At 33.8% G+C, this 26,670-nt stretch overlaps 1 protein-coding gene across 1 annotated transcript in view; it reads right to left on the bottom strand.

Annotated features, from left to right (window-relative positions):
- LOC150095553 (proteasome adapter and scaffold protein ECM29) overlaps positions 1–26,670 on the bottom strand; it is a 691,438-nt gene that overhangs the window by 135,619 nt on the left and 529,149 nt on the right. The window contains exon 35 of the mRNA XM_090409825.1: positions 6,205–6,271. Within this exon, the coding sequence (XP_090265951.1) occupies positions 6,205–6,271 (67 nt within the window). The remainder of the gene's footprint in view (positions 1–6,204; positions 6,272–26,670) is intronic.

The following is a 26,670-nucleotide window of genomic DNA, read 5'->3' as shown; positions in this document are numbered from 1 at the left end:
GGTTAGTCTTTAGTGGAGTGGATAAGGGATGTCAATTTTCTGTATGGTCTGTAACAGGAGGTCAAGTCATGTTTTTTAAAGATTTTGGTAATTTTTTCCGAGGTGCCTCAGATGTAGGGAATGGTGATGGATTTAGAGTAATCCTTGATGTGAAGGGAGGGAGGGAGGGGGAATTGTGGTTTGTTGGTTTCAATATTTTTTGGATTTCATAGGGGGGGGGGAAGCCATTGGCTGAGAAAGTGTTGAGGATGTGATTTAGTTCAGTGTTTAGGGCCTTGTTGTTTGAACAGATTAGTTTGGCCCTGTTGTATAGTGTTTTCACCACTCCATATTGTTGTTAGAGGGGGGGGAGGGGTTGTTGGTGAATGTACCTGCCTGTATGGGTGGGTTTTCTATAAACTAAGAAAACCAAGGTTCCATCAGGTTGGCGGGTGACTAGTGTGTCTAGGAAAGGGAGGCTGTTGTTTTCCTCTTTTTCCAGAGTGAACTTGATTCTGGGGTGCTGGTTTTTAAGTGTGTTAAGAAGGAGAGGAGTGTATCAGAGCCATGTGGCCAAATAGCGAATATATCATCAACGTAGCGAAGCCATATGGTTGGTTTTTGTGGGACAGAGGCCAAGGCTTTTTCTTCAAAGGTCTCCATAAAGAAATTGGCCAAGGGTGGGGAGAGCGGTGAACCCATGGCTGTCCCCTCTATTTGTTTGTAGAATTTTCCTTGCCAAACAAAATAGCTTGAGTTCATTGTGAACTGAAATAGGGCTGAGATATCAGGAGGAAATTTAGCTTGGATTAGCTCCCTTCAGTGGGACATTTGTGAATAAGGAGGAGACGTCAAAGCTGACCATTATGTCAGTATGTTGGAGTGTAAGGTTTTCTATGCTGGCTTTGAAGTGGGCTGAGTTTTTTTTATGTGTAATGGTGTGTTGCCAGTATAGTATCTGAACGCTTTGGCCAAATGTTTAGCTAATTTGTATGTGGGGGAATCAATGCCATCCAAACCTCAACAAATTTGGTTGCATGAGACTGCCCCAAATTTGGGAGGCTTACATCAGCAGACCTTCAGCCCAATGGCCAAGAACACCTACATAGCCCGCTAGGGGGCACTCAGGACTTTTAGGAGAACAATAGCTTCCTCACTTCATTCTCAGTTACTGTGTTGTAGTGCCTACATGCATGTGCTTTTTTTGTAAGTTCCTTTTGAAGATGGCAACGTGACGTTGCCGAAATATTGGAAATATTTATTAAAGTGTTATTTAATTTATATTCTTATATACTTTGTCAATTCCTTACGTGATTTAGTAATTATAGAAACATTTACCTGTATTGCCATTTTTGCATTCATAAAAATATAATTCTAATATGTGATTCAATTATTTTTTAAATCAAGCTAGTTTTAACAAAAATATAATAATTTCTAAGAATTTCATCGCTGTTTAAAAAGAACACATCAAGAATGAAATTTCATTTCACTGCAATACTGTGCAGCAGAACAAAATTGCAGTAAAGTAAGTTGAAAATCTGAAAGAGCAGGGAGGGTGAAAAATTTATTGTCTTACAACTGACTCGGTTTCATAGCTGCATCTCAGAGCCATTACTATTGAAAGCAAGAAATGCATATTTCCTAACATGGCACTAATTTTAAATACAAATACTAGAATGAACTGTATACAAAGTATTTTTAGATTTATAGTCCTTTCATAATTATAATTTATTAATGGTAGAACAAAATAAAAATCTTCCATATTGTAATTGAAGTTTGTTATATCTTCAAAAGGGTCATCAATAAGCATACAAAATTGTAACAATATACAACTAGATACAATACTTATATAATAATCACATAAATATTGTATCTGAAAAAAATTGATCTCAGAATTATTATTATTGTATCATAGGCACACCAAGGTCATACGACATGTTAGGTTCCAGCCCACCCTTGTACAGAGAATTTCGTTGCATAGTGAATCGGTTTTTTTTTTTTTTTTTTTTTTTTGCACTTGTAGATGCATGTAATGGTTTAATAACATTTTTAAGCAGTCATGTTTACACGTATGTAAATGATGTAACTAAAGCGTTTATTTAAGTCAGATAGGTAAACAAAAATTTAGAATAATTTCCACAAATAAAATTTATTCTGAATAGCTTCATTTAAGGAAATATGCCAATCATTTTGGTCATCAACTACATCACTGAAAAAAAAGGTTTGCCATTCTAGCAACAGGATTGTCAATTTTAAGAATAACTGTAGTATTAACTAGTGTAGCACATTTCATTTAAGTTAGAAATTTATCTTTGTTTTTAACAACTTGAACAACAGTAGTGCAAGGTGAGTTTAGCATGCAGCCTCTCTCTCAGTGCTTGATACACCATTATAACTAAATTTAATAATTTTAATCTTAGCATGTAATTCATGACTTATTTTTAATAGTATTAACAACACCAAACAGTTTTATCAATAATAAAACAAAAGATGTTAAGAATAAAACAAAAGATGTTTTATTAGCTGCTTATATTTTCAGAGCACAACACAGCTTGTATACGCAAGAGTAAGTGAAGGGAAAAAAAAAAAACATTACAGCTATGTGGGAGTTGCTCTTAAGAGAACAGTCTACCAAATTTTTGAGAAATTAATGTAACCATATTTGTTCAGGTTAGGGGAATTCCTGAAAGCCACAGCTGACTCAAAAAATAATCTTTCAGATCTGTGACGATCTGTCGTTACAGATCTGAAAGATCAAGAGAAAGAGAGAAAGAGTGAATAAGTATAAAAGTGCAAGAAATTGGGAAAAAAAGAAAATGCATTGTATGGGGATTTGATGATAAGAGGTATACTTAATGAGAGAGTGATGAAAGCATGTTTCTAAGGTGCAAGAAATAAAAGATATTAGTGAAGCTGTAAGTTTACAGAAGAAAAAAGTGAATGAGTTAATTATTTTGGTAGGCACACAAAATGAAGAGTAAGATTGTGAGTTTGATGCCTTGGTATTATAGGACAGAACTAAGAAGGGCCATGATTGTCAATGAGTAAATGAGAAGATTGTATTGAAGGAATCGTAAGCAGTTTATAGATATGTGGAGTGATTCTCATGGATGAAAGGATCTGCATAAGCCTGATGGACTGCACTTAAATGGTTTTGGAATTACATGTTTGGAGAAAGTATTGTTCAGTGAGAGTTTAGATGTGCAAAACTAGGGAAACTAGAGAAATTAGGGGAGAAGCAATCAATCATGTGTCTAGCTGCACCTGGGACAAATGAGTGTAAGTGCAGGAATGATTGTGAAGAGCTAGGTAGTTTCCCAGGTTTCGAATGTGAATAGGCTGGTAATGACAATATGTAAGGATAACTGTGGGCCCAAGGGAATGTTGAGATGCATGCACATGAATGCTCGAAGGATCAGAAATAAGGGAGGAGTTTTTGATATTAGTCAGCTCGACATGGCCAAAAATTATTGGCATCCATGAGACCTGGTTGTCAGAGAATGATGTAGTTACAGGGATAAAATATAATGGATATTGTATAAAGGAAATAGGACAGAAGGAGGGATATTATTAGTGATAGCTGAAGAACTTCAACCAATAAAAATAGGAGTTAAGGAAGATTGTAGGTCTGAGGGAAATGGGGCTGTCTGGTGCAAGATAGAGGCCAACAAGACAAAATATATTGTTGGTTGCTGTTATAGATCTGGGGGGTCCAGAAGAAAATGTGGATGACATATATTGCCAGATTAGCACAATGAGTGCAGGCCAAGCAAGTATCATGGGAGACTAACTATGGGGGATATAGATTAGAAGGAAGAAAGGGCACATGGCAAAATGGAATTTATACAGTTACTAAAGGATAATTACCTGAAACAGCATGTGATGGAGGGGGACCAGGGGTTTGAGAGTGTTGGATATAGTAATAGCATAAGAAGATCAACCTATAACTGCAGTAGCAACTTGAATCTTCAATTGGGGAAAGTGACCATGCAGTCTTGTCATGGGAGGTTGCTCAACATGTAGAATTTTTAGTCAAAAAAAGCTAAGCAGGACAAAGTAAATCCAAAAGAGCTTTTTGCTATGCAGCAAGTAAGAGAAAGAATGATTATGGAAAGATAACTTTACTCAGTGCAGATGGCAGGAAAGTGACTGAATTAAAAGAAACAGCTCAGTTACTAACTGATTACTTTGCAAGAGTATATCATACAGACGTGATTTTGCAGTTAGTAATATGAGAGACTGATGTAAGAATTGAGGTAGATGAACCGGATGTACTTAATGCATTGAAAAATATCAATGTGAATACAGCAGTGGGTCCGAATGGTATGTCAGCTTGTGTGCTACATAAATGTGCAAGTGAACTGGCAGTGCCTCTAATGAAGTTGTTTAATCTGAACCTCAGCTCTGGCAAGGCTCAAAGGGATAGCTCCATTACATAAAAGGGGTATATGATACTCTATAGGAGACAGCATTGCTTTGTAAAAGGTAGGTCCTGCCTTAGAAATTTATTCACATTTCATAAGGTAACTAGATTTTTTACTTGGAGAGTGGTGAATGAGCAGAATGGATTGCCAGAGTTAGTTGTGAGCATCTTAACAGCGGATACATCTAAAGAGATAGTGTGGCTCTCCCATGATGAGTCTTTTGACTCCATGGAGTACCTGTATAAATAATAATAATATTTTTATACAAACCATTTAAATGGAATAGACAACAGCTGAGTATGGTGGAAAGCAAGATGAATAAATTTATATGAAAAATAAAAGAGAAATTAGCCCAAACACTGAAATAGCAGTCTATAAGATGGTTATCAAACCAATTTTAACATATGTATCTAAGAACTGGGTTTGACATAAAAACAACTGGTCCAAGACTAGAAATCACAGATATAATAGTTTTGAAAAAATCAGAACATTGAAAGATGCCAATCAATGGTGGCAGAATAATATAAAAATGAAGATATCAGGAAGCAATTTGACATTGTCAGCATTGAAAAATGTGTGTAGAATAGCTAATTTAAGGTGGTCTGGTCACTTAAATGGAATGAGAGTGGAAATATTAGTAAAACAAGTGTTTGATGCCCAGACAGTATGAAAAATATCCAGAGGAAGACAAGATTAAGGTGAACTGATACAGTAAGAAGACTGAAATATAAGATCTAACAATACTGGATCCTGACATATCATGTAATACTATCATAGCATCATGCACACCCCTTGAAGGTACGCATGAAGAATTTCACAACGTGAAAGCAAGAATACATAGCAAGAATATGATGACTATAAAGCAGATAAATTTCAGCAATATCTGAAAATTATTTGGTTTTTACGTTCCCGCAATTTATGTTTTCCTGCCATTTACGTCATTTTCCTTTGGTCCCGTTCTTAAGGCCTATTCTTACGATATGTTGTTTTCCCACCAATATTTGGACGTTATTTCTCGTGATTTGCATTTTTTTCCTTGGGTGTCAATACTGATTTTGAATCGATTTCTGCGGACATCTGTGCATGGCGCAGATGCCGTTGCTTTCGCTGTAGTTTTGTTTCCGCCATCACACTTGCACTGCAAGCGTGCAAGTCATCACGGTGACTTGCATGCTTGCAGCAGTAATGTAGTGATGAGCGATACCGTGATTTTTCAATCAGAGTACGAATTGATATTGCAGAATTTCTGCTACGTAATTTAGCATGTGAAAGTTGCTTTCAAGTTGCGGTGGTGGATTATCCATGTTAGTGGTAGAAAAAAGACAAAATGTATTTGGTAGAAGAAAAGATGGCAATTCTGCGACGTGTAGATTGGCATGCTGGAACACGTGTGCATTTAGCAAAAGATACTTTGACTCTCCGTGTCCAGTTTGAACACAATAGTAAAAAACAGGTCAAGCAATGAACTCAATGCAAAGCAATCTGACGCTATGTCAAAAAAAACGAAAAGCAAAAACAATCCACATATGAAGATTTTTTTAAATAGATAAATGTAAGTAATTATAAATTCATTTATTTTTAGTTATTAAATTTTGTAATCTAGTATGTAGACTCACATACTAGCAGTAAGTTATCTTTTAGCCTTTTTAAAATTTTTTTTTACGTTTCCTGCTATATACACTTTTCTGCTATTTACACTTTTTTCCATCAGTCCCATGAAAAGTGTAAAAAAGGGGTTTTACTGTATTTACAATTACAATATATCAAAAATATATATTTCTTTCATTATTTTGATTTTCACCTGCAAATGGCTGAAGATCTCTGGAGCACTGGTGACTTAGAATAATCACTAAATGAGAACAGCCAGCCTGCAAATTAAAGATAAAAGAAATAAATATTAGCAAATCTACAGATTTGTAGTATTAGTAACCTACAGATGACTCTCATAGGAATAGTTTCTTATAGTAAATTTCCCTCAGCATTGCACTGTGAATGCTTTGGAGGATATTTTGGTAGCAGTTTGCTACTATAGTGAGAGATGAATGTTTTACCATCCCTTCAACTCCAAATTCCCAGGGCTGCTCTGTTTATTCTCCTGCTATCCTTTGGAACAGCCTTACTTGCTATGTATATCCTAAACAGTATGATTGCAGGTGTTTAAATCCAATGCTACCAAGTTCATTCTTCTCATCTTTTCACATAAATATTCCCAGTACTAATGTATCTTTCATGTGTGAGATGACTGAGATTGCCCTTAAGGTTAGTTGATCAGCTTACAGAATATGTGATCTATATATTCTAAAGTGGATGTCCACTGTATAAATTACTAGTCAGACCACACTTGGACTATTGCACTCAACTCTGGTCACCTGGTTTTCAGTGTAGTGTGGAGACATTGGAAAGGGGCCAGGGGCAAGCAACTAAGACAATATATTGACTTTGGACTGCCTGCTATGGAGAGAGATGTTGAAAAAATGTGGATTGCAGAGTTTAGTGAATAGGAGGAAAAGATGTGATATGATAGAGACATTTAAGTTAGTGAGAGGATTTTATCGGATTAATTCAGATGAGATTATAAAAAGCGTAGTAGGTGATAGGAGAAAAACCAGAGGTCATCCCTGGAAGTTGCGTGTAGTGAAGAGAGGTGTGAGAAGTAGATTTTTTTAAATGGAGAATTGTCAGTGAATGGAATGCATTACCAAAACATGTTGTTAATGCAAGGAGTGTTAAGGATTTTAAGTTATCAGTTGAATGAACCTCCCATGATAAGTCTGCTGACTCCATGTAGGGTGCAATAATGATATTAATATCCAGGGCTATAACTCTGAATGCATCATGCTTAGGAACGAGTGCATTTGAAAGCCATTAAATTTGATGGAATACCAATAGAATATTTCCCTATATATTCTGCACATGCTTTTTTTTTTTTTTTTTTTTTTTTACTTTCCTGTGCAAAGAACATTCCACCATAGTTTTGGGAGTAGAGATACTGATGCAGTCTTGGGGGTACAACACTTAATGTAATTTATTACTTCAATGATTTTTGATGAGCAGGCTGAAGTAAAGATTTAATAAGCTGTGTAAAGTGTTCTAGTCAAGGTAATTTTCTTACCATTATGAAGTGCATGATTCTTCATGTAAAAGGATGGACTGTCATTCATTTTTCAATTAAAGCAAGAGGGATAATGGACAGCAGACAGTTAATGACAGAGAAGGTATGGATAAGAGCATGTGCATAAATTACAATGCTTTTTATTAGGTGGGTTTTTATTTTATTAGTTTAAAAATATGTTATGTAATAGAAAATGTTTTCAGTCATTACTATTTAATTTTCGAAAATTGGACTATCAAGATATCGAGAGTTTTTGCTCTCTAGGTTTCTATTTGGTCTCTGATGAGAACCAATAGTTCAAATCAGCTGTCAGGCCTGTGAAACCTAAATAAAGCACCAATAAAAGATAAATAGACTCCTGGGCAGAGCTCGAGTCTTTTAAGTAGTGCATACCAAGGCAACTCTGATGTTGAATGTTATATTTTCATAAGTCCTCTGGTAAATTTTTGAAACTTTTCTTAAGATTTCTTTCTATATTTAGATATAAAATATGATTAGATCCATAACCTCCATTGTAATGTTTCACTCATTTTTCACATTTGTATTTTTTATAATTCATGAACAAGTGGAGCTGCACAGGAGCAATAATCGGTTGCAATAACTGAAGATCGATTTACTGCATGACTGGATCTTTGTTCTTTCTTTTCTTGATTAAAAAAATATGTGTGTACACTGAAGATCATTGCTCTATTGCTTTTTAAAGTTTAATTTGATTCTTGACAACACTGATAGGTTACCATGAATTTACAAGTCGAGGTTTTCAAATCTTGATCTGACTGACAGTCAGCAGCAAACTGTGACCAAAACAGGCCCAGAAATACTTGAGAATGACCCAAGAACCTATTACTTTATATTATAAAATATTTTTAATTGCTTTTTTCAAACTTATTATTCATTTCCTTATGTCTTTTCACATGACATTAACATGATATACATTTTTTATGTGACTCCAAACCCAGGAATGGTTGTAAATCTATACTACATTAGTGCCATGGAAGGGCTAAGTTTTTTTTCTATTGTTATTAATATTTTATTTATTTTTTCATAATTCTTGTTCTACAAACCAAGCAAGCATAGAATTTTTTCAGGCTACTTCAGGCTTCCAGTGGCCTCCCACTAGGTGATGAAATTCATCTTGGACTGTGGGAAATTAAATTGGGATATGCTAACCAATCTATCAACCATGCTGGCAAATATACACACATATTTACAATTATTATATCATCATCATGCATACCAAGGATTTAGGCATAGCATGGCCTATTCCAGCCTTAGAAGTCATTGTTGAATCATTTAAGAGGATGTCCTGGTTTTGTTTTTCCCAATGGCTTGTACTTTAAGGCTTGTTTTAGTAATCTTTCAATTTTCATTCTTTGAATGTGTTCAATCCATTTATATTTATATGTTTTAATTTTTTCTATTACTGATTCTTGGTTTAATTCTTTCATAATTTCTTTAAACTTCATTTCTGCTGTTGTTAATCTTTGTTTGTCTTTTTGTATTATTGTCCAGATTTCACTTCCATACAATAGGACTGGTAGGGCTAATGTATTGTATACTATTAGTCTGGTTTGTTTTTGAACTAGGTTTGGTTTAAATATAGAGTTAATTACACTTGTTATTTTTAAATATTTTGCAATTTTTACATTTATATCTTTTTCATTTTCATATGTGATCATACATCCTAGGTAGTTAAATGAATTCACCTGTTCTAAGATCTTGTTATCTATTACTATCTTAGTTCTTGTGGATCTTGTTCTTTAAAGGTCATAGCTTTTGATTTTTCTCCTGATATTATCATACCATAATCTTTGGCTATTTCATTTAGATTTGAAATAGCTTTCTGTAAGTTATCTTTGGAATTTGTAATTATTATTTGGTTGTCAGCAAAAAGGAGAGTGTTTAAGTTCACAGTAGGAGAAAGTTTAATACCTTGATGGAAATTTTTATTCCATTTTATTATTATTTCATTTAGGTAAATATTAAAAAGAGTTGCTGAGAGGGGACATCCCTGTCGGACCCCTTGGTTTATCTTTCTCGTATATCATAGCTCATGATTTAATCTTACTTGTATTTGATTATTTTCATATATACTTATGACAGCTTTCAGGATATTATTTGGTATTTGTCTTTCATTTAATATGTTAAATAAAATGCTTCTTTTAACTTTGTCAAATACTTTTTCAAAGTCAACAAATGCAATATGTGTTTCTAAATTGTATTCTCTTCTTTTCTCTATTATTAATTTTAGGCAAAAGGCTGGATCTATACATGATCGTCCTTTTCTAAACCCATTCTGTACTTCTAAAATAAAAGGTTTCGGAATATTTCATTAGTTTGCTATTTAAAATTCTGCTATATATTTCGTAACAAGAATTTAGTATACTTATACCTCTATAGTTTTTAGGGTCATCTCTATTAACTTTTTTAAAGATAGGAATCACAATTGCTTTTTTCCATTCTATTAGGGAGTTACTAGTTGTATATAAATTTTATTTAAAAATAATAAGAGTCTTTCTTTGAATCTTGTTCCTGCATATTTATACAGTTCTGAACCTAGCTTATCTTTTCTAGGTGATTTTCCATTTCTTGTTTCTTTCAGGCTGATTTCTAATTCTTCTTTAGTTATTTCCTTTTCATTTTCATTAAGTGTTTGCCAGTTGTCTTTTTTAAAATATTTATCTGTCCACAATTCTGTGTAGAAATTCTTCTAATTTCAATTCTGTGTTTAATTTTATGATTTCTTTAGCATCTGCATTTAGGTGTTTCAAAATCTTATATACATTGGGTCTTATTTTATATAAATCATGTTCTAAATTAGAAATGAATTTGTTCACTGATTCTCTATGTCTTTTTCTGACTTCTCTTTTAGCTATGGCTCTTATTCTTTTATATTCTATTTCATCTTCTAATCTTTTACTGCTTAACCATTTATGATAGGTTTCTTTTTTCATTTTGATTATTTCTTTGGTTGCATCATCCCATATCTTCAGTTTTTTCCTTTTATTGAATTTTTTGGTCTTTCCTAAGCTTTCAAATGCTGCTGCATTTAGTATCGATTTTATATTAAGCCATTCTATTTCTATTTCTTCATTTTATTTTATTTTATCTAGATATTAGTTAATTCTTTATTCATATAGCCATTGTAAATTTGTATCATTTAATAGTCTAGTTTTATAAACAAATGTTTTAAATTTTCTTTCTGTTGCTGTTACTTGTAGCCATTTAGGTGGTAATCTTAATTTTAACGAGGAAGTGGTCACTGCTTATTTCATATCCTCTGTGAACTCTAACATCTAACGAAAACTTTGATGTCTTTTCATTTAAGATAAAATAATCTAATATTGATTTCCATCCTCTTGCTTCCCAAGTATATTTATGAATGTCTTTATGTTTAAAGAAAGAATTCACTATTTTTAGGTTATTATAAACTACAAAGTCAATCAATTTTTTACCATTCTTATTTAGAGTATGTTCTCTATATATTCCTATATTATTATTAATTTTTATGTTCCCAATTCTTGCATTTAAGTCTCTTGCTAAATTTACATAATCATTTTTATAAATTAAATTATAAATTATTAAATTAAATTTTATAAATCATATAAATTATTTTAATAATTTTAATAAGAGAGCCTGTGTAGCTCAGTGGAAGTGACATTTGCATTCCATAGTACTTGGCCACCTGAAGAAAGCACTAATAAATTGATCTATATTCAATTTTAGTTGCCGACTAGAGGAACATTTTCTAAGCCTTTCTTTAACTGGTTCCCGAGTTAGTTGATCTCTGCCATGGGCAAGTAGGTTTTTCCCTCTTGGAAACTCAGGTATTTTGTCTTGTAAACTCAAGAAAATCGACCATAGAATCCACACTATTTCAGACAATAAATTATATAGTGTTAGGATTAGGGACCATGAGATGACAGCACTTGTCAGCCACCTCTCTCTTCATCAGGTGCAGAGTATAATTAGTGATAGTTTTGGGCCAGCTGTCTCTGATTGACTATTGGTGGAGACTGAACTATCGCCTTAGTCTCTCAAGTTAAATAGGGCTAAACTGACTTACTTACTCCCTATAAGGGAAATAAAGGAATTAGTGGATTTTTTAATTTTATTTTATACATTATTTTAAACATTAACATATTATAATTTATTTAAAAAAATACTTTTGACACTAATTCATGAAAAACATTCTCTATTTTATTTTATTAAGTCTTTTTTTCACGTGATATTAACATGAACTATTCAAGATTTGGCTGTGTAATTCCTTAGTTGTTTAGAATGTAGTTTAATTTTGAAAAAGACCTCTCATAGGATACCTGGTTTGAAGATAAGGTCAATATGTGCTTGCAGGTTTAAAAAAAAAAAAAAGTGTATGCATGCCAATGAGTTCCAATTACATTTGATTAAAACCTGATAACAGAATGGCAACATGCAGTCTCTGATGGTTTTAAGACTATCAATAACAGTAACAGTTTCATGGTAGTTACCATCATCAGTGTCAATATTTCATATAGTGAATTTCAGTATGGAGAGAAGAGGCTAGGAATAAGAAAAGTCTCATTGACTATGTTATTGTTGATAGTGATGTTTTCTCCCTGGTGCAGGACACCAGAGTGTACAGAGGATTTGAAATTGGAAGTGATCACTATTTAGTCTTGAGCAGTATAAAATTGAATTTCATATTAAAAAGAATAACATGTAAGAAAGTTTTAAAGCGAATAAAAGTTGAGCTGCTCTCAGATGTGAACTGTAGACTAAAATACACAAAGATTATTGAAGAAAAAATTAAAGAGTTTGAGAACAGGAATCAAACCTTGGAGATTCAGTGGCAAACTCTGAAGAAAACATTGATTGATTCTGCCAGAGAGGCATGTGGTGAGGTTGTCTGTAAGGATAAAAAAATCAGAACTCCCTGGTGGACACAGGAAGTTAAAGAGGCAATGAAGGAAAAGAAGAAAGCATACCAAAAGTTCCTGTCAAATAAGTAAGCTTGTGCTCTTAGAGAATATAGAGACAAATGCAAGAATGCTAAACACTGTGTAAAACTAGCTAAACAAAACTCATGGGAGGACTTTGGCAAGAATATAGAAAATAAATATCAAGAAGGTGGCAAAATATTCTGGAGGTTGTTGAAGAAGCTTAAGAATGGAGGAAAGAGTGCTGTAAAAGGAATTAGAGACGATAAAGGTGAAATGAAAACAGGAGAAAAAGATATCCTTGAAGTATGGAGTAATTACTTTGAAAAACTGCTAAATGAAACAAGCAGTGATGACAGCACAGTGATAAAAAACACTGACCAGGCATGCAGTCAGGAATACATATCCATACTTGAAGTAGAAAAAGCTATCAAAGGCTTGAAATGTGGAAAGGCAGCAGGAGTAGATGATATTCGACCAGAAATGCTGAAGTATGGTGGTATAAGAGTCTTACAGTGGCTGCACTGCATAGTTCAGAAAGCCTGGACAGAAGGATGAATTCCCGATGATTGGAGTAGGGCTCTCATAGTACCCATATATAAAAAGGGAAATAAAACTGCATGTGAGAATTACAGAGGTATTTCCCTACTGAGTGTTACTGGCAAGATCTATGCAAGTATACTTGAGAAACGGTTGAGAAGAATTGTGGAAGAAAAGCTTGGTGAAGAACAAGCTGGATTCAGGGCAAATAGAGGCTGTCAGGATCAGATCTTCACTTTATGACAAAGAGTGGAGAAATCATGGGAATATAACAGAGATCTGTATTTAAGTTTTGTCGATCTGGAAAAGGCATATGACAAGGTGCCAAGAGAGAAGCTATTCAATACGCTGCAGTTATATGGTGTCAATGGGGCATTATATCAAGCAATACTTAGTCTTTATTTAAGTTGTAAGTCAGCAGTTAGAATTGCAGGAAGTACAGGAAGATGGTTTAATGTTAAATCTGGTGTGAGACAAGGATGTACATTATCCGCTCTGTTATTCATTATCTATATGGATCACATTATGAAGGAAAGTGGTATTAAACATGATATCAAAATTGGAGATGTTAATGTCAGCTCTTTGCTTTATGCAGATGATGTTATACTTCTAAATAAATCTGCTACAAGTCTGCAAGATTCTCTAACTAAATTGAATAGCTGTTGTAATAGATATGGTATGAAGGTCAGCAATAAAAAGACAAACACAATGAAAACAGGCAGAATCATTGAAAATGTCAACTGTGTTGTGAATGGAGAACCTGTGAAACAAGTAAAACATTTCAGCTATTTATGCACGATTTTTACTGAAGATGGAAAATTAAATATAGAAATAGACAACAGAATCAGCAAAGCTGGTATGGTGGGAAGTCAATTGAATAAATTCATATGGAATAAGAGAGAAATTAGTTGGAACACTAAATTAGCTGTATACAACACAGTGTTCAAACCAGTTTTAACTTATGGATCTGAGAGCTGGGTCAGAAGTAAAACACTTGACCAATGACTAGAGACCACAGATATGAGAGTCTTGAGAAAGATTATAGGCATGAACAGATGGCATCAATGGCAATATCATATTAAAAATGAGGATATTAGGAAAGAATTTGACATTGTCAGCATCCAGGAATGTGTTAGCAGAGCTAATCTCAGGTGGTATGGTCACTTACACAGAATGGGCAAGGAAAGATTAGCTAAACAAGTGTTCTCTGCCAGGTTGGCAGCAAAACGACCCAGAGGAAGACCAAGATATAGGTGGATTGATACGGTACAAAGTGCTTTAGACGATAGAAATATAAGATCTGATAATGTTGGAGTCTTGACAAGTAGCAGACTGATTTGGAGGAAAATTGTAGATAGGAAATTAATAATGATGTAATTTTTTTCATGTAGTACTATCATATCCTGTACACCCCTTGAGGGTACATGGCAGGAATTTGATGATGATGAATTTTAGTAACAACTGAACTGAATTTGTTTCATTTTCTTACAAACTCCATCACCTCCATATATCCAAAATCACCTCGGAGATGATTTTGAATATTTTCAAAGTTATTGGAATTCAAATATAAAGATTCTTTATAAAGATTAGTGGCTTAAATAGCTTTCTATTTTATACATTGTTCATACATCTTTATACAATAATGTTGCTCTTGTATTCTCTGTATGTTATTGGGTTCAGTTTTTTTTTTTTAGGAATTTTTTTTAAATTTGAATTATGGTCCATTTTTTTTATTTAAAATCTGTTTCAACACACATATCAAGATTTCTGATTTCTTTTGGTTGCCACTGTTACAAATTTTAATGCCACAAAAATTGTTTAAAATTGCTTAAAGTTCCTGATAATATAGTAATTAACCATTGGATGAAACTTGAAAAAATAATTTACATTTGTTTTGGGAAAAAAAATCATTACTTCATGTTCACCTGAAGATGAAAATGCAACAGAAACAAATCACTGGAATTACCAGCAAAAAATACTGAATTTAATAATTCTTTGGGTTCGTACATGGCAATATCAGAACATTGTGAAGTTGATGGAAATGTCTAACTATTGTTGGGTGACACAGAATTGTGGATATATTTGCAGAATCAAGAAACTGTTTCTTCATGCTGCAAGGAACCAACAATGGCTGCATCAACATTTCCATTCATTGACAATGACATGAAAGATGTCATTGTCATCGTTGGAAAAATACTGATTACATTCATAGTAGAAGTATCACGTGGCTGTGAAAATATATATGTTAATTTCTTACATAAATGTGCTTCTGTTTGTAATGCCATTTATATCTTAACCTTCTCCTGACCACTTTGCATTTTTCTTTTTGACATATTTATGGCTATATTATTAAATAATAAACACTATATAAATGGTTATTATTATTTAGCAGCCACAAACAATATCTAGTTACTTGTAAAGTAAACAGATGAATGCTAAAAAGCTGAATAGCTGATATGCAGTTGCAGTATAGTGAGCAGCATCCCAAGCACATTAAGTGCATTCTCACATTCGCCACATTTATCACTCTTGTCTGAAAAGAATTCTTATTTATGATCATATTTTCTGAATAAAAATGATGCTTGAATGATTAAAAAAAAAACATCATCATCATCATCATCATCATCAAATTCCTGCCATGTACCCTCAAGGGGTGTACAGGATATGACAGTACTACATGAAAAAATTACATCATTACTAACTTCCTATCTACAATTTTCCTCCAAATCAGTCTGTTACTTGTCAAGACTCCAACATTATCAGATCTTATATTTCTATTGTCTAAGGCACTTTGTACTGTATCAATCCACCTATATCTTGGTCTTCCTCTGGGTCGTTTTCCTGCCAACCTGGCAGAGAACACTTGTTTTGCTAATCTTTCCTCTCCCATTCTATTTAAGTGACCATACCATCTGAGATTAGCTCTGCTAACGCATTCCTGGATGCTGACAATGTCAAGTTCTTTCCTAATATCCTCATTTTTAATATGATATTGCCATTGATGCCATCTGTTCACGCCTCTAATCTTTCTCAGGACTCTCATATCTGCGGTCTCTAGTCTTTGGTCAAGTGTTTTACTTCTGACCCAGCTCTCAGATCCATAAGTTAAAATTGGTTTGAACACAGTCTTGTATACAGCTAATTTAGTGTTCCGACTAATTTCTTTCTTATTCCGTATGAATTTATTCAATTGACTTCCCACGATACCAGCTTTGCTGATTCTGTTGTCTATTTCTATATTTAGTTTACCATCTTCAGTAAAAATTGTGCCTAAGTAGCTGAAATGTTTTACTTGTTCCACAGGTTCTCCATTCACAACACAGTTGACATTTTCAATGATTCTGCCTATTTTCATTGTCTTTGTCTTTTTATTGCTGACCTTCATACCATATCTATTACAACAGCTATTCAATTTGGTCAGAGAATCTTGCAGACTTGTAGCGGATTTATTTAGAAGTATAACATCATCTGCATAAAGCAAAGAGCTGACATTAACATCTCCAATTTTGATATCAGGTTTAATACCACATTCCTTCATAATGTGATTCATATAGATAATGAATAACAGAGGGGATAATGTACATCCTTGTCTCACACCAGATTTAACATTAAACCATCTTCCTGTACTTCCTTCAATTCTAACTGCTGACTCATAACTCAAATAAAGACTAAGTATTGCTTGATATAATGCCCCATTGACACCATATAACTGCAGCGTATTGAATAGCTTCTCTCTTGGCACCTTGTCATATGCCTTTTCCGAATCGACAAAACTTAAATACAGATCTTTGTTATATTCCCATGCTTTCTCGACTATTTGTCGTAAAGTGAAGATCTGATCCTGACAGCCTCTATTTGGCCTGAATCCAGCTTGTTCTTCACCAAGCTTTTCTTCCACAATTCTTCTCAACCGTTTCTCAAGTATACTTGCATAGATCTTGCCAGGAACACTCAGTAGGGAAATACCTCTGTAATTCTCACATTCAGTTTCATTTCCCTTTTTATATATGGGTACTATGAGAGCTCTACTCCAATCATCGGGAATTCGTCCCTCTGTCCAGGCTTTCAGTGCAGCCACTGTAAGACTCTTATACCACCATACTTCAGCATTTCTGGTCGAATATCATCTACTCCTGCTGCCTTTCCACATTTCAAGCCTTTGATGGCTTTTTCTACTTCAAGTATGGATATGTATTCCTGACTGCATGCCTGGTCAGTGTTTTTTTATCACTGTGCTGTCATCACTGCTTGTTTCATTTAGCAGTTTTTCAAAGTAATTACTCCATACTTCAAGGATATCTTTTTCTCCTGTTTTCATTTCACCTTTATCATCTCTAATTCCTTTTACAGCACTCTTTCCTCCATTCCTTAGCTTGTTCAACAACCTCCAGAATATTTTGCCACCTTCTTGATATTTATTTTCTATATTCTTGCCAAAGTTCTCCCATGACTTTTGTTTAGCTAGTTTTACACACTGTTTAGCTTTCTTACATTTGTCTCTGTATTCTGTAAGAGTAAAAGCTGACTTATTTGCCAGGAACTTTTGATATGCTTTCTTCTTTTCCTTCACTGCCTCTTTAACTTCCTGTGTCGACCAGGGAGTTCTGATTTTTTTATCCTTACAGACAACCTCACCACATGCCTCTCTGGCAGAATCAATCAATGTTTTCTTCAGAGTTTGCCACTGAATCTCCAAGGTTTGATTTCTGTTCTCAAACTCTTTAATTTTTTCTTCAATAATCTTTGTGTATTTTAGTCTACAGTTCACATCTGAGAGCAGCTCAACTTTTATTCGCTTTAAAACTTTCTTACATGTTATTCTTTTCTATATGAAATTCAATTTTATCCTGCTCAAGACTAAATAGTGATCACTTCCAATTTCAAATCCTCTGTACACTCTGGTGTCCTGCACCAGGGAGAAAACATCACTATCAACAATAACATAGTCAATGAGACTTTTCTTATTCCTAGCCTCTTCTCTCCATGTGAATTTGTGCACAAAAAAAAACATCATGGCATTTATTTTGGCCCATTTGAACTATGATCCGCTGAGCCAGTCCACACCTGCTGACAGTTTAAAGAACGTTTTAAATAAAAATTTGCTAATACCCAAATACCAAATGATACCAAGCAAAACAATGCAAGTTTCATAAAGAAACAAATATAATCTTGAAAGCAAACAGACATTTTGAAAAACAGAAATAGAACTAGAGTATGATGAACATGGAAATTTATGGTGGGTCAAAGTGTTTCATAAAATATCACAATATGAGTTGAAAATTATCTTTCTTTCATTTAATTTAATTAGCATAATATACAACAGTTTTCAAATTAAACCAAAAAAGATTAGCTATGACAGTTAAAAGGCTTTTTCAATAAATCAATTGTATGTGTGGAAAATGTATGTTCACTCTAAGTGCACTATCCGAAGTCTTGCATTACATTTAAGGGTTTTGTGAATATCATTTGCAATAGTGTAGCAATAAGTGGAAAGTAATGTGCATCGAGTATTGCAGTTTAAAAAAAAAAAAGACAGATAGTGAATTACAGCGAAGTCAGGTATTTACAGTACACAATTTAAGCAATAGAAAACAAAATTGAAATTGAAAACAAATATGTATGAGAAAAACAGGATAAAATAAAACATCCATATCATAAATGTATGCAAGGAGCAAGCAAAGAACTACTGCAAAGAGCATCACAGTAAGAGGTCCCATACCATCACAAAGAACATAATAAGAGAATCATCACACTACATCAGCAAAAATGTTCCAGATAATGTTAAACCATTCTCTACAAGATTGTGGAGTTACAGTGCATATCTGATATAATTTCCAGTATGCACTGACCACATGGAGATTAAAAAAACTGATTTATTAGCTTAAACCTAATCTGTTTTGTGTATGTTGTGTTGTGGTACACTAATAATTCAGGGGAAATACAAAGATTAGGATGTTAAAAACAGACATATAGTTCGGCAATTGAGCACATGGCAGAATCATATTCAAAGGTGTTATGCTTAAGAGTATAGTATGTGTTATATCTGAGATCCATATGTTTGAGATCTCCAATAAATGAGGGCAGGCATATATATTATTTTGAAAACTTCTTTCTAACAAAACTGTTGCAGTCAGTAGAGGGCACTTCACCAAGAAATAAATATACTTTTAACATGTAAACACAAGAAATGATAATATTTTATTTACATATATTTTGGTTTGAAATTAACAAGTCATCCTCAATGTTGGAACAACTGAACAAGGCAGAATGCTAATAATGGATTATTTCAAAAGATATTAGTGCCACCTGAACACCTGATGAGACTGGTGATAAATAAGGAGAATGAGACTCTCTCTAAGATCTTTGGTAAAGACAAAATCATTTCAATTGAAGTGTGGGCAGTTCACTAAGTTTTTAGCACTTTCCTTACATAAATGTTCATAATTAGATATCGATAAAACAATTGGGTTCATGACCAGATGAATCTATGTTCATTTTATTTAAGGAGAATGCTAAAGTTCTAGTGAGCTGTCTGTAATCAAATAAAAATGAAGGCATGTCTTTAAGTAAAAGTGTAGGAGATTCTCATTCTCCTCAGTCATCACTAGTTTTTTCTTACATTCATATCTTGATGTAGTCCCATCATGTGTTCAAGTGGCACTAATATTTTTTTTGAAATAGTTCATAGTTAGCACTCTAACTTGTTCAACTATTCCTACACTCAGGATGGCTTGTTAGTTTCAAGCTGAAATATTTGTAAATAAAATATTTATTGTTTCTTGTATTTACAAGTCAAAAATATATTCATTATGATGTAAGTGCCCCTGAACACTTGTTTATTTTGGAAATGAACCTCTCTTCATTGTACTTCTATGCCCTATTCCAAATTCAAAACAGTCACTACCTCTTATTTCTCTTATCTGGTAATCATTTCCTACTCTGCTGTTTAGATCTCCAACAATAACCAACTTTTCCTTTTACAATTTGTCAGCTGCCTTCTATAATGCCTTTGAAAAGTTCCTATTTCTTTTTTTAGTAGACCCTTCTGTGGGACTATAGTCATAAATAAGTCTCATTATCCAGTTTCTCATTTTAATATTTGCACATCACTGTTATTTAACTTTACTTTGTTAAATATTTAGCAAATTAAGTAGATCCACATATTGAAAAGAGATTTTTCTATGAAAAAAAAAAAAAAATACTGGAACACATCCCAATTTAACATCAGTAGAGTTGATTAAAGATGGGTACTATCAATGTAAGAAACATCAATGGAAAAGAAATGAAACTAGCAGAAGAATTGGATAAGTACCAAATTGATATAATACATGTGCCTGAAACAAAGAAGACAAAAACAGGTGAGATCTTTCTAGGTAACAAAACAAAGTGTTAAATTTAGCAATAACTGTAGCAGTACTACTTGTTATAGCAGGCAATAACAAATAGTGATGTAGACAAATATCAAAATGAGGAACTGGATAATGACACTTATTTATGCTTATGGTTCTCACAGAAGGGTCTATTAAGGAAGAAATGGAGGAACCTTTCAAAGCATTAGAGAAGGCAATGACATAATGAAAAAGGAAAAGTTGGTCCTTGTTGGAGATTTAAACAGCAGACTAGGAAACATTACCAGACATATCAAAATGTTTGGGGGAAATTTACAGAAAAGAGCAACACTAATAATGATGATAAGTGCCTGCTGGATTTCTGTTTAGGATACATATTAGTTATTAATTACACTATGTTCCAACATAAAATGTGTACAAATTCACATGGAGAGAAGATGAAAGAAACGAGAAAAGTCTCATTGACTATGTAATTGCTGATAATAATATTTTCCCACTGGTTCAGGACAAGAGAGTATACAGAGGATTTGAAAAAAATAGGAAATAATCACTATTTAGTTTTGAGCAGGATAAAATTTAATTTCATATTGAAAAGAAGAATGTGTAAGAAAGGTTTCAAATGAATCAAAGCTGAGCATCCAAGATTCAGCAGCATAAATGAAAATCAAAAACACTAAGCTATTGTGAACAGTCTTGATTTAGTGGTGACAGAAATGTTTCTGTCTTTCCATATTTTCTGTAATTGCAGCTGACCTTGCCATAGTAATTCTTCTTTTAATTTCCAGTTGACATCTATTCTTGGTGCTTATTACAGCTCCAAGGTAAATGAATTCATTCACCTTCTCAAAGTCAATGTTATGAATAAAATTGCCATTTTCATCTATGGCTCTTAAAGAATACAAATAAAAAAATTTAAGAAACTGAAGCACTATATAAAACTAGCTAAACAAAAGTCATGGGAAGTCTTTGGTAAGATAAATTAAAGATGCCAAGAAATTGTATTCTTGGTTTTGTCTTTTATCCAAGTGTAAAGCAAACAAAGTAAGTTTGCACGCGAAGTAACTTCACGACTTGGCTAACTGTATATAGAGGCTAATGACTTCACACCAGTTGCCTTGGTATCCCATAATGCAATGCATATATGCTTATGAACATGTATAACACTATCCAGACCAGTTTTGATCTTTATTGAGGTCTCAGCCAAGATACTTATGAAGTCGCTTAAAAATGTAAACACAAAAGACACAATGAGGCTGATAAAATCTGACCAAGTATATATTATCAATATGGCTAAATTAATGACTGCTCTCACTCCTGAACTGAGGGCAATCAATTAGAATATGACTGATGGTTAGGCCAGTATCAAAGGGCTTACACACAGGCATGTGATTACTCCCAATACACAGGCATGTGATTACTCCCAATACAAAGGAGCATGTAAGATGACGATCATTTATGTGGAGCTAAGTAAGAACAACCTTCCTTTCTCTTTGCTGTCCTAGCATAGACTAACCTATCATAATTTAATTTGATAACTTGACTTGAATTGATGAAGTTTATTTTTGATCTCTCTCTCTCTACTCCATGATAACTGTCATTTGGGATAAAAATTTGCCTGACGATCCACTGGTAATTGGTATATGAGATGGGCAGATGATGAAAACGACGTGACCTAGTTTCGGTATATTATACATGTAGCCTAGTTTCCTTTAGCTTAATGTGGACTACAATCCAAACAGTAGTATACATCCAAGTGTACATTTCAGTAAAATTATGGAGACTACAACTGTGCTAGGAATAACTACTTTAACAAGAGGTGACAACAACAACCAACAGAATTAAGTGATAACAGGAGCAACCAACTACCTTCAATGAACAGTTATTTGCTTAACCTTTCTAGTCACACTCTGAATAATGATGAAATCTCACTACTTAGAAAGGCTAACACTTTGCTGTGGCCCCCAAGGCTATAAACAAATTCGATTTTATATAACATATTGAAAAAAGCATAAGATTTCTGCAAACTACCACAGCTGATAAAATACGATTAGAAACCTTGAACATTTTAATAATACTAAAACAATAACTAGCAACCTAACCAAATCTGAACTATCAGATGTGAAATCTTTAAAAGCAAATCAGGACATCGTAATAGAGCTGATAAAGGAGTGCCATAGTTATTTTAAATCAAACAACTTACCTGGAAAAAATGAATCAATTAGTCTCAGACAACACCTATTAACCTGTGAACTATAGCCCAACCAATCTGATTAAAAAGAAAACAGAAGAACTACTTAAATCAGTCATATCCTGGATTGTGGATACAGTTAAAAAAACTACTTCTGCACTACTTGTTCCCTGAGAATTTATGGTTTGCCCAAGATTCACAAGCAGAACGTACCGCTTTGCGTGACAGTTGAAGGTATCAACAATCCAAAGCGGTATGTTCTGCTTGCTTTTATTCACAAATCTTTGGATTGTGAATAAAAGCTCTCTTACAAGTTCCAGATAATTGGAATAGATAACATAGCACAGATGACACTAAATCACTACTGCCATGGCATTAATACATGCTACTGTGCAGTTTTTTTTCCTGCAAGTTATCTAATCATTCTGCCCTCCTGTTGACTATCAACAGCTCTTCCAAGTACATAGAAGGGAATATTCCGATTTTGTGTCAGTTTACACACTACAACTAATGCCTCTGAATTGACAGCTTCAATTCAGAGACATTAGTGGAATTCTCTTCTGTCTGCTCAGATGGCATAAAATCTTCTCAGATCCCATTAAGGAAAGTGTCTAACGTTTGACGGCCATGGGACCAGATAACAAAAACATCGTCAACATGAGGGCAAAGTGATTAGATAACTTGCAGAAAAAAGAAACTGCATAGTAGCATGTATTAATGCCATGGCAGTAGTGATTTAGTGGCATCTGTGCTATGTTGTCTATCCCAATTATCTAGAACTTGTAAGAGGTTTTATTCACAATCCAAAGGTTGTGAATAAAACATCTGTCAGCACTCCAAGATGTGGAGGAAGCGCAAAGAATGTTCATTGTTTCATGGCACTTATGTGAGGGAGGAAGTTGAATTTCTTGTCAAACATGAGCCTCGAGAACTTAGCTTCATGTGCAACTGGGATTAAAACTGTCTTCGGCTGTGAAAATTTGAGTCCATCTGCAAGCACTCATTCTAAAAGATGTTCAGTGGCTTGCTGCAGTATATTCTGGTGACTCTCATATAACATGAATTACGGAGGATGATAAAATCATCCACATAGAGAATGTTATTCACAGTTGGAGAAAGTTGTTTGGTTACTGAGTTAATTTTGCTTGCTAAAAGGATGAAATTCAGTTGGATAAAAAATCCTTCATAAAAAGATGGAGATTAGCAATGAGACCAAAATTTTGTCAGTCTTTCGATATTCCAAATCTCAAAGTACTGTCATATGTTTTTTTTCCATACCAAACACAACCAATACTAAGTGCTCACATTTTAGGAAAGTATCTCTAATGAATGATTCTGGGATATGGGAGATGTGATATTCCAGAAAGATTTTATCCGGTATTTAACCACAAACAAAGATGCCAAATAGAAACTATTTTGTTATTTTGACCAGTTTCATAAAATGCTTTGTTTCACTTCATCAAAAAAAACTAGAAAGCAAGTAAAAGACAGTTAACATGTCTAGCAAAAATATTTGAACTCATTTAAACAACAGAAAGTGTGCATTCACTATTATGCTGATGGTTCATGGGCTGTTGTATACTACAGGTAGATATGAGTGTGTTGTGATGGATTAATGAAGACCAGACTTGATGTAAAATCATCTCTTGGTTTTTTTTTGTTACACTGTAGAGGATGCTTTATCATTTCAGCTGATTCTTTGAATGCTCTTGAGTAAATCTATGTGGAGCATTTTCGCTTGTTTCCATTCTACTTGCTGTTTTGTTTCTGTTGTATGTGCTACTAGCCATGATTTGTGCTTTCTTTCTTTCATCTTAACTTCCTTAAAGTGTTGCGATTGGCATAATGCTGATAGCGGTGCAGATCTGGACAGACACTTGTCTGTTCTATGCAGTGTACACTACAACTGCAACAGATCTTGTAAACACTTGGTTTTTCAAGTGGTAGATGCAGAGGTTTAAGGTGATTAGAGAATTTGTTAATTGAGTCCTTCAAGTTTTGTTCAAAGCAAACTTGCCATTTTATCTGTGACTGATTATATACAGGGTGTTCGGGATAAATTTGACATATTTATAATTAATTATATTTTTCCGTAAGTTACATGTATTAACACACACTTCTCTTCATTTAAAAGTTTGGACCCTTCTTCATTCATATACAAGATGTCAGAAAGGATGGATAGCTGGAACCCACCTGAATCATGGAAGAAAATAACTTGTATCATGATGATTCGTGCCCGCCATCAAAATAAGGATATCAATACTGCTGCCCAATGCTCCCTGAATACAGTAAAAACAATCAGGCATGAACTAGAGACTTGCAATGGTGACTACGAGGATGTAGCAAGAAGAAAGATCCCTAGCAGACGATCTGATTGCGTTCGTACAGCAGAATTCCTCGCAAATCTGCAGGAACAGGTGTTGAAGAACCCTGGCATTGGAATTCGGGCTTTGTTCGTGGAGTTGTTAACTGTAGTCAAGCCCTGGATAACAAGGGTAGCCAATGGTAGGCCGTATGTATGGCAGCAGGATTCGGCCCCTTGCCACACCTCTGGGAAAAGTCAAAAATGGTTGTCTGAAAATTTCTACGACTTCACCAGTCCAAATGTTTGGCCTCCAAACTCCCCAGACCTTAACCCCATGGATTATTTTGTATGGGGCGCAGTTGAAAAAGACACCAATCGCACTTCCAGTAATACAAAAGCTCAGTTAATGGATAAAATTAAAACAGTTTTTGCGGCCCTTCCCAGGGAGACTGTAGCATCAGCTTGTTCGAGGTTCCGAAGCAGAATTGAAGCTGTGATCGATGCTAATGGTGGTTATTTTGAGTAAATCTTGTTGATAGTATTGTAATTAACTCTGCCTGTAATGTTTTTTTGTCAATTCATTAAATTTAATAGATACAAAGAAGATTTTCTTTTTCCTTACGAAAATGTCAAATTTATCCCGAACACCCTGTATGTGAGAGAATCACTTCCCCTTTATGGTCTTGATTTGTTTGTTCTTCTGATTGTTTCTGAGTTGAAATTAGTCTTTTTATCCATGAATCTTAAAATTGATGTTGTAAAGATTTTACTTTGATATTCCTCAAATTTCTCCTTAAAACAATCATTGTGTTGTCTCATTATTTTTTTTGGAGCTTTAAAATAATTGACTATGTCTATTGCACCTTGAACTTAGGAGATTGTATGCACTGATTTTTATTCATTTTCATCACATCATCATTGCAGTCATCATCTTTATCATCATCACTGTTACAATGTCACTCCTTGTAGGAAGACCAGTACTTATCAAGTCATCATTGACTCATACAAATTCATGGGTGTCAATATTAAAACTAGAATGTTGTTATGTAGCAACCATTCTGATAATGTAAGTTGTTTACTTCAATTATATCATCTTCATCTATGACTAAAATTTTACTGAATTTAATTTTGATTTCTTGAAGCAATTGGATATGGTTATCAGAGTAACATTGTCATGCATTTTTCAGTAAATGTATAGGATCCAATATCGATAGAGACTCGAAAAGTTTCTGTTCTCTTTGACTGTTTAGATATAAAACTACAAATCTTTTATAAAATTCTTTCAAACTCTTGATTATACCTATGTCAACTGGTTGCAAAATTGATGTCAACATTGGGAAGCAAAAAATTAGCTTAATTTTAAACAAATTTTGAATCTGGGGATGTACATGACAGTTATCAACTAGCAATAAAATATTTTTCTTCTTTTTTGAATAACTCCCAATTCCAATCTTGCAAGTAGTACCAAAAGATATCCAAAGTCATCTAAGCTTTCTTGTTCACAGTCATCCACAGGAACTTTCCTTATGTTTTTTGAAACAGTGAGATTTTAACAATTTTCTGATAACAAACAGTTTCTCTTTTTATCAGTTGCTGTCATATTTGTTTATATGAGCACCATCAAGGAAATCATTGATTTTCCCCCCCTTTGAATTTAAATGTATTGCAAGGTGTCAAATTATAAAGAATTTTGTTTAATCAGCATTGCAGATGTATTCATTGAAATCGTTCCTGATTTTTGTCCATACATGGTCAATCCATTCATTTGCCATTATTGGATCTGTATTTCAAATAATTTCTAAATATTTGATCTAATTTCTGCATAAACAATGTTATCAGTTTTTAAACCAATCC

Source organism: Typopeltis vanoorti, chromosome 20, assembly GCF_054136105.1.
Source record: "Typopeltis vanoorti isolate ZY-2024b chromosome 20, IOZ_Tvanoo_1.0, whole genome shotgun sequence".
Lineage (NCBI taxonomy): Eukaryota > Metazoa > Arthropoda > Arachnida > Uropygi > Thelyphonidae > Typopeltis > Typopeltis vanoorti.
The sequence above is the reverse complement of the archived record's forward strand: the minus strand, read 5'-3'. Positions and strand labels throughout refer to the sequence as shown.